A 9,152-nucleotide genomic window follows, 5' to 3' on the forward strand; every position below is an offset into this window, starting at 1 on the left:
GACTATTTGAACACAGTAACACAGAATTTCTCCTTTAAGATCACTGGGTTCAACTTCCTCATCTTATAATCAAGGGAAGTGAGGCACAGAGATCAAGTGACTTGTGCAGGGTCACCAAAAACAACTGAGCCTAGAGCCCTGGTCTTTTAGGACTCTCAAAGAGAAGAGCATTAATTGCCAGGATGTGATCATTGCTGGCATGTGAGTCAAGAGTGCCAGTAGCAATGGATCAAAAGTTTGGGGGAATCTCTCAGACCATTTGGGGGTAGCGGGTGGGAAGGTGCTCAGAACTCTGGGACAAGTGAGAGAACAGAAATTCCTGCAGGCTAGGGTGCTGTGCTCTTATCATACACAAGCCCACCCTCTTTCTGAAGCCCCTGATAGAAGGCTAATTCATAGACATTGCTTCATGAGGAGCTCAGGGAGATCATCCTATTAAATGCAGCGAAGAGTCAGAAAGAAGCGGGGGTGGGGCACAACACAACCCATTGCAAGCAGCAGCTGCTCTCGAAGGAGTCAGCTGTGTTCAATACTGTGGACGTGTTGCAAGCAGGGCCGAGCAGAGTGTGATGAATGGATTCATTTACGGTCTGAGAAACAATGAGACTTCTTTGACAGAGCGCTTAAATCCTCAATTCCCAGTTCAGTCAAGAGGAGGACAAAGGAAGCAAGGGGGCTGCTGCCAGGAGAGCCTGGTTGGGGGCCTTGGCCTTTGTGAAAGTGGTTGAGACAGCCCAGAGACACGTCCTCTCCTCCAAGAAAGGGGCAGGGGATCCTGAGTGCCCAGTGATTTTATTATTAAAATGAGATCCACTTCCATCGCCCTCTACCCTGCTCTGTGCTAGAGGAAATAATCCTTAAAGGTATAAAAATGGTACCCAAGAGAGGACCCTAAATTGAGGCAACGAGGCCCTGAACCCAGGCCTAGCTTGGCCACAGAATTCCTTTTGTGGCATACAGTCAGTTACACCATGCCTTTGGGTCTCAGTTTTCCCATTTCTACAGTGAAGGGGCAGAAACAAATGACTGTGTTTCCCATCCGTGACATTTTATGTAACTAGACTGCATAACCTGGAATAAGTGCTTTGCCCTCTCAGGCCTCGGAGTCCTTGTGGCCAAATGAATGACATCTGTGATCTGGTCCAGCTCTAGAACATGTTAAGTTTGGGCAACAGGACCCCCAAAAAGAACATAAGGTACAAGGTGACTTCCAACCCAGACATTCTCTAAAGGGAGCCCTCTCTTTTGCTTTTACCACCCAAATTCAAACTCCTTCTCTTCACTTTAAAAGGAGCAATTAAAGTTGCTTCCTCTGAAGTACAAATGGTCTATTAACTCCATTATCTGAATTCATTGCACGTGATAGATACTCGATACACATCTGTGAATGAAGAAAATAATCAGACTCAAATCACTCTGAGGTATGCACAGCCCTCAGGGCTCACCCTCCAAGGAGATTTGTCTTTTCAAACTCAGATCCAAAGACAGGCTTTGGAGGTTGGTAAATGCCCTGCAATCACAGGTAACGCCTTACAGGCATGTGTAGATAAGTGCTTATTTGTAGGGAGAAGGTCTATAGCTTTCATCAGATTCTCAAAGAGAAAATGTTTCTCCTTTTGTTGCTCCTACATCCAAGGTTGGGACACAGCTAGCACTAGGCTCATGAGCCCAGTCACATCTCAGCTGCAGAGCAGTCAGGGCCCAGCAGATAGCGCATTTGGGGTGAGGTCTCAGGCTCCAAGGATGTGGATGGGTGAAGTATGCAAGGACCACAGAGCTTAACCACTGAGCCAAGGAGAGAAGGATGAAGGTTCCCAATTGTTTAAGGCCTCATAACTCCCTCCTCTCCACTAGAGATGATTTGTTTTGTGTCTTTAACCTTGTCTCAACTGAGAGGTCCTCAAAGGCAGGGACTTTGTCTGCATTCCCAGCCTGCACTGACAAGCTTCTCATAGGTAGCTGGGGTTTGGTATGTTCATGTTGATCTGAACTGAACTTGAGGCTTGAAACTTATTACCTCCTCCTCTGACCTCTTGAGTCTGATATAGACAAACTCTTAATACCCAAGAGACCCATCACCAGGCTTCTCTGATAACTAAAAGGCCCAAGGAAATATTTGGGCTGTGTCAAGTCCTGGAGTTCTCTGGGGTTGAGTAGCTGGGGAGATAGGGTGGCACCAAATAAAAGGATACTAAACGAAGGAGGAGCCGTCATAGAAGGTGTAATGAAACTTGAAGGCCTTCTTGGGCGCCTTCCCCTCTTGACAATGCCGACTGAAGAGATGGTTGGCGGATGATGGGTGAGGTGTGGGGGTGAGAGTCTGAGCACTTGCGGTGGGAGGGTAATGTAAACCCGGGGTGGTCTGAGAGTCTCCTTTGCGGGCCATCATTAGATGAGAGGGCATCTTTGCCTTGTAGTTTCGTAAGATCATGGGGTAGGAGATATTCCTCCCTTTCCACGTGGCCCTTTCGGCTTCTCTGCAGAGAAGGAGACCAATATATTGTCTAGCCTCTTGGTTCTCACGCACCAGGGATGCTCTCTACAGCCCCTCCTTAGTACCCAAGACCCCTATCCCATTCCCCTGTGCCCAAAGTACACGTCCCCAACCCATGCTCCCTCGTCCATAAAGGTAGTTTTTGGGAAGAACTGGGAAGTTCCCAGTGCCCATCTAAGAACAGCCCTTGCCTGATTTCCACCTGAGCCTGAGGGTGAGGACCTATGGAGTGGGACTGTGTGTGGAAGTGTGGGGGGGTCCTGAGGGTTTGAAGACCTTGCTCACTCCAGTCCTGAGGTTTCAGGGAACAGAGCTTCCTTCTAGAGTGTCACAGTGAGGAGGCAAACAGTGGCTGCCCTCTCCCCATGTTCTAGCCCAGCGACCCCCAAGAGACATATATGACTAAGCTATTAGATGTGAACAGGTGCTTAAGTCCTTTATACCCAATGGCCTGGGCCCTGAGAGAAATGTTGAGTAAATTGCTAGGGCTTGTGGGATGGCCCCACAGAATGATAAAAACCACTAACTACCCATGTCAAGTGTCTTTTTGGTTTGTTTTGAGAGGTTTTTGTTTGTCTTGTAGAACATCTGGCAAATTAAGTTAAGAAACAAACAGGGCACAAAAGCCCTAAATGTAAGGAGTCATGCAACAGGGCATCCCCGGCAAGGTGTTGCAGAGGTAGAGAGCATTGCTGAGCAGGGGCAGGAGGCAGGCCACTGGAGCTGTGTGAGCTCAGGCAATTTCTTACTCACATAACTGCTTAGGCTGCCTCAGTTTCCCCATCCACAAAATGGGCATCAATCCTGTCTTCCTTGCATGGTTGCAGTGATATTGTAGGGAGGATGGTGAGCAAGGAAGGACAGGGGTGTGTGTCTGCCTGTGAGGGAAGCTGCACCTGTGGCTGTTGTGGGGAGTACCGCATAACCCATGCTCTCAGGCAGCATGTCTCCCACACTTCTGTGACTGGACACTCACATATACACAGGGACTCCCAGCTGGGGGTCGGGCTTTCTCAGAACCCTTGCCTCCCCCGACCCAAGCACTTAGGTGCTCACATGTGGCGACACAACTCCTGCAGCTTCTCGCGGGCCTCAGGGCAGGGGTCGCTGAACTCCAGGCTGTTGGCAGGGGTTCCCACTCCTCGATGCGGGGGCGGCATGCTGACATCTTCTATAGTTCTAGATTTGCCTGTAGTTGGAGGGCAAGAAGTTACAGAGATGCCCAAGACCATGGGAACCCACCTTTTGCATCAGTGTGACCTGAATGTGAGACTTGGAGTCAAAGGAAATCATTCTGGAACTTTAAAATTTGTCCCGCTGGATTTTGGACTTGCATGGGCCCTGTAACCCCTTTATTTTGGCCATTTTTTTCCCATTTGGAATGGCTGTATTTACTCAATACCTGCAACCCCACTGTATCTAGGAAGTAACTAGCTTGCTTTTGATTTTACAGGCTCATAGGTGGAAGGAACTTGCCTTGTCTCAGATGAGACTTTGGACTATTGGGTTAATGGTGAAATGAGTTAAGACTTTGGGGGACTGTTGGGAAGGCATGGTTGCTTTTGAAATGTGAGAACATGGTCAGGCATGGTGGCTCGTGCCTGTAATCCCAGCACTTTGGGAGGCCGAGGCAAGCAGATCACCTGAGGTCAGGAGTTCGAGACCAGCCTGGCCAACATGGTGAAACCCCGTCTCTACAAAAAATACAAAAATTAACTGGGCGTGCTGGTGTACACCTGTAGTTCCAGCTACTCAGGAGGCTGAGGCAATAGAATCTCCTGAACCTGGGAGGTGGAGGTTGCAGTGAACCGAGACCACACCACTGCACTCTAGCCTGGGTGACACAGTGAGACTCCATCTCAAAAAAAAAAAAAAAAGGAAATGTGAGGACATGAGATTTGGAGGAGCCAGGGGCAGAATGATATGGTTTGGCTGTGTCCCTACCCAAATCTTAACTTGAATTGTATCTCCCAGAATTCTCACTTGTTGTGGGAGGAACCCAACGGGAGGTAATTGAATCATGGGGGCCGGTCTTCCCTGTGCTATTCTCGTAATAGTGAATACGTTTCATGAGATCTGATGGGTTCATCAGGCATTTCCGCTTTTGCTTCTTCCTCATTTTCTCTTGCTGCTATGTAAGGAGTGCCTTTCACCTCCTGCCATGATTCTGGGGCCTCCTCAGCTATATGGAACTGTAAGTCCAACTAAACCTCTTTTTCTTCCCAGTCTTGGATATCAGCAGCATGAAAACTAATATAGGAGGGGTTTTAGAAAATGGTTTTTCAAGACATTGTGTTTACCAGGGGACATGGAGCCAGGAAAAGTAGGAGAGCAGCATCCTCTAAATATCAGAATATTGGTGGTATCATTGATGCTCACCAGGAATTGTTGACTGGTCAGTTATCAGAGATGTTACTCATACTGCGAGTCATCCATGATGGATGTGTCAGGGACTGACTTGTGCAAGTGATGAGACTGGCCATGTCTCCCCGGGTTCCAGGAAAAGAGCATTTCTGGGGCTTGACTGCCCTCACTGAATTGGACCCTTTTGATTCTCCTGATTAAAGACACAAAGTCTCTATTTATTCTCAATCCGCTTGAAAACTTCTCTGATGATGGCTAATCTTGGGTCTTCTGGAGGGAGCCCAAGTGCCACAGGCACAGATCACTGTCATCTGAGTCTCTGCAGACTGGATGACAATGATCTGCATGACCTGGATGACAACGATCTGTGCCTGTGATATAATTTTCACAGCTGTCCTCCATGACAGGTAGTATGAGGATGTGGTTATGTGGAGTCATGGCAGTGATCCTCCCACCCTAGGTTCCAGGGGCATCTATTTAGTCATTTGTGTCAAGTCCTACCTACACTGAACCTCTGACTCCCACCCAGTTTCAGCCTCATAGTATGCAGGCTCAATTTCACCTTAGATTTGAGGATGAAACCTGGCTTTGGGTGGGGGCATTTCTCAGGCTCTAACTGAAGCCCTGAGGGCCTCAGAATGGAGGCTTCCTTGCTGCTGGTGAATCCTGGGGGTTGTTGGCCAATGCTTGGGGACCATCTCTGGTATCTGCCACCCTGAGTGGTTCCTGGTCACTTCCCCCACTTCTCCTGCCAACAGGGACCAGAGACTGAACCCTGATCTTAAGCCTAGGGCCTGAGGTCCAGCGACCTGCTGGCGGGCCACCTGGAGCATCTGCTGGATTGAGCCACTATGTCTGACCTGCCCCAGGTGCCTTGGGCTCCTCAAAGGTGATGCTCTCTTGCTCTGACTAGGAACTACCATTAATAGTTCTCTTCTTGTAACGTTGGATACCTTCCAGAAATAGCTGCCGTCCCCTCAGGGAGTAAGCCCAACTCCTGGAGCTGGTGCTCAAAGTCAGCCTGGCCCCAGAACTGCCAGCAGGTGAGGTGGAACAGCATATAGACGTGGAATGGATGGTGGAGGCCCCCAAACCCGAAGTGACTTCAAACCAGAATGGCTATAGCAAAATCAGGCATCATTCATACATATGTCATAGGACAACAGGCATAAACTGGGACATTGCCGGGCTAGCTTGGACCCACAGTTACTTATGAGCTATGAGGCAAGGCTAATCACCCATGCTAGCATGCACATGTGAGCCTAATTCCTAAACAAAATTAAGGCCCTATAATGCAGCATCACGGAATATACATCCCAGTGTCAATGGACACAACAAGGCGGCTAAAAGTTGGGTGGCAAAGGAAAGCAGCCACATAGACAAGAGGCCAATAGACATGCAGCAGTCCCCCCAGTCCTTGAGAGATACATTCCAGGACCCCTAGTAAATGCCTGAAAGCGTGGATAGTACCAAACCTGCATATGCTATGATTTTTACATGTACACCTATGATAAAGTTTAATTGATAAGTTAGACCCTAAGAGATTAACAATAACTCCTACTAAAATAGAACAATTAAAACAATATATTGTAATAAAAGTTAGGTGGAGGGGTGGGGAAAGATGGCCAAATAGAAGGCTCTACTGATTGTCCTCCCCATAGGAACACCAAATTTAACAACTACCTACACAAAAAAGCATCTTCAAAATAGCCAAAGACCAGGTAAGCACTCATAGTACCTGATTTTAACTTCATATTGCTGAAAGAGGCACTGGAGAAGTAGGAAAGACAGTCTTGAATTGCTGACACAACCCCTCCCCATCCCTGGCAGCAGCTACATGGCACAGAGAGAGGATCTATGCATTTGGGAGAGGGAGAGTGCAGTGATTGTCAGACTTTGCATTGAACTCAGTGCTTTCCCGTCATAGTGGAAAGCAAAACCAGGTTGAACTCAGCTGAAGCTCACTCATGAAGGGAGCATTTAGACCTGCCCTAGCCAAAGGGGAGTCACCCATCCCAGTGTCTGCATCCTGCGTTTTGGCAAGCCTGTCCATTGTGGGCTCTGGATTCTAAATAAACTTGAAAGGCAACCTAGGCCGTAAGGACTGCAACTCACAGGCAAGCCTTAGTGCTGAGCTGGGCTCAGAGCCAATGGATTTAGAGGGTATGCAACCTACTGAGGCACCAGCTGGGGCAGCTAAGGGAGTGCTTGTGACACCCCTCCCCCAATCCCAAGTGGCGCAGTGCATGGCTCCAAAAAAGACCCCTTTCTTCCACTTGAGGAGAGAAGAGGGAAGAGTAAAAAGGACTTCGTTTAACATCTTGGATACCAGTTTAGCCACAGTAGGATAGGGTACCAGTCAGTGTCATGAGGCCCCCATTCCAGGCCCTAGCTCCCAGATTACATTTCTAGATACATCCTGGGCCAGAAGGGAACCTACTTCCTTGAAGGGAAGGACCCAGTCCTGGCAGGACCCATCACCTGCTGACTGAAGAGCCCTTGGGCCCTGAATAACCAGCAGTGATACCCAGGTAGTAGGCTGTGGGCCTTGGGTGACACTCTGAGACATGCTGGCTTCGGGAGAGACTCAGCACATTCTCAGATGTGGTGGTCACAGTGAGGGACTCCTTCTGCTTGAGAAAAGCAGAGGGAAACGTAAAGAGGACTTTGTCTTGCACCTTATATACTAGCTCAGCAATGAGGAGGCAGAGCACTAAGGGGCTCTTGGGGTCCCTGATTCCAGGCCTTGGCTCTTGGATGCCATTTCTATACCTGTCCTGGGGCACAGGAGAGCCCACTGCCCTGAAGAGTGAGTCCAGGCCTAACTAAAGAGTCCTTGGACCTTAAGTGAACAGTTGCAGTAGCCTGGCAGTACTCCCCATGGACCTGGTGGTGGTGGCCAAAGCGTGAGACTCCTCTGCCTATGGAACAGGGAGGGAAGAGTGGGAAGGACTGTGTCTCATGGTTTGAGTGCCAGCTCAGCCACAGTACAATAGAACATCAGGTAGATTTTGAAGGTGTTTTACTCTAGTCCTGGCTCCCAGACAACATCTCTGGACCTGCCTGGGGCCTGTGGGAACTTTCTGCCCTAAAGGGAAGAACAGAAACCTGGCTGGCTTCACCACCTGCTGATTGTAGATTCCCTAGGGGCCTTCAGCAAATATAGGCAGTAGTCTGGCAGTAGTTACAGCAGGTCTTGGGCAAGACCCAGTGCTGTGCTGGCTTTAGGTTTCACCCAGTGCAGTCCCAGTGGTGGTGGCCACAGGGATACTTATGTCACCCCATCTCCAGCTCCAGGTGGCTCAGCACAGAGAGAGACTCCATTTGTTTGGGAGAAAGCAGGGAAGAGAACAAGAGTCTCTGTGAAAATCTAGAGAATTCTCCTGGATCTTATCCAAGATCACCAAGGCAGTACCTCTCTGAGTCAGAAAGAACCACAATGTTACTGGGCTTGGGTTGCCCCCTAATGCAGATATGGCTTAGGTCACAACACCCAAGCCCTTTCAAATACCTGGAAAGCCTTCCCAAGAAGGAAAAGTACAAACAACCAACCCCAGACTGTGAAGACTACAATAAATACCTAACTCTTCAATGGCGACACTGATGAACATCCACAGGCATCAAGGCCATCCAGGAAGATATGATTTCACAAAATGAACTAAATAAGGCACTAGTGACCAATCCTGGAGAAAGATACGTTACCTTTCAGACAGAGAATTTAAAATAGCTGCTTTGAGGAAACTCAAAGAAATTCAAGATAACACAGAGAAAGAATTCAGAATTCTATCATTTAACGAAGAGATTGAAGACAGTGTGGTGATTCCTCAAGGATCTAGAACTAGAATTGCCATTTGACCCAGCCATCCCATTACTGGGTATATACCCAAAGGATTATAAATCATGCCACTATAAGACACATGCACACATGTTTACTGCGGCACAATTCACAATAACGAAGACTTAGAACCAACCCAAATGTCCATCAGTGATAGACTGGATTAAGAAAATGTGGCACGGCCGGGCGCGGTGGCTCAAGCCTGTAATCCCAGCACTTTGGGAGGCCGAGACGGGTGGATCACGAGGTCAGGAGATCGAGACCATCCTGGCTAATACGGTGAAACCCCGTCTGTACTAAAAAATACAAAAAAACTAGCCGGGCGAGGTAGCGGGCGCCTGTAGTCCCAGCTACTTGGGAGGCTGAGGCAGGAGAATGGTGTAAACCCAGGGGGCGGAGCTTGCAGTGAGCTGAGATCACGCCACTGAACTCCAGCCTGGGCGACAGAGCAAGACTCCG

The 9,152-nt window shown here is 48.7% G+C and overlaps 1 protein-coding gene across 5 annotated transcripts in view; it reads right to left on the minus strand.

Moving 5' to 3' along the window:
• Positions 1 to 1,087: 1,087 nt before the first annotated feature.
• Positions 1,088 to 9,152, minus strand: part of LOC108544884 (uncharacterized protein C3orf20-like) — a 34,324-nt gene continuing 26,259 nt past the window's right edge. For 4 of the 5 annotated variants that reach the window (XM_017896293.1, XM_017896292.1, XM_017896291.1 and 1 more), the window contains 3 exons: positions 3,551 to 3,683; positions 2,193 to 2,477; positions 1,088 to 1,148 (listed from right to left, as the gene is read on the minus strand). In XM_017896293.1, the coding sequence (XP_017751782.1) occupies position 1,148; positions 2,193 to 2,477; positions 3,551 to 3,683 (419 nt within the window). In that variant the 3' untranslated portion in view covers positions 1,088 to 1,147. Of the gene's footprint in view, positions 1,149 to 2,191; positions 2,478 to 3,550; positions 3,684 to 9,152 lie in introns of those variants that run through there. The other variant, XM_017896290.1, reaches the window with a different exon arrangement.

This window comes from Rhinopithecus bieti, unplaced genomic scaffold, assembly GCF_001698545.2.
Source record: "Rhinopithecus bieti isolate Rb0 unplaced genomic scaffold, ASM169854v2 scaffold_26131, whole genome shotgun sequence".
Classification (NCBI taxonomy): Eukaryota; Metazoa; Chordata; class Mammalia; order Primates; family Cercopithecidae; genus Rhinopithecus; species Rhinopithecus bieti.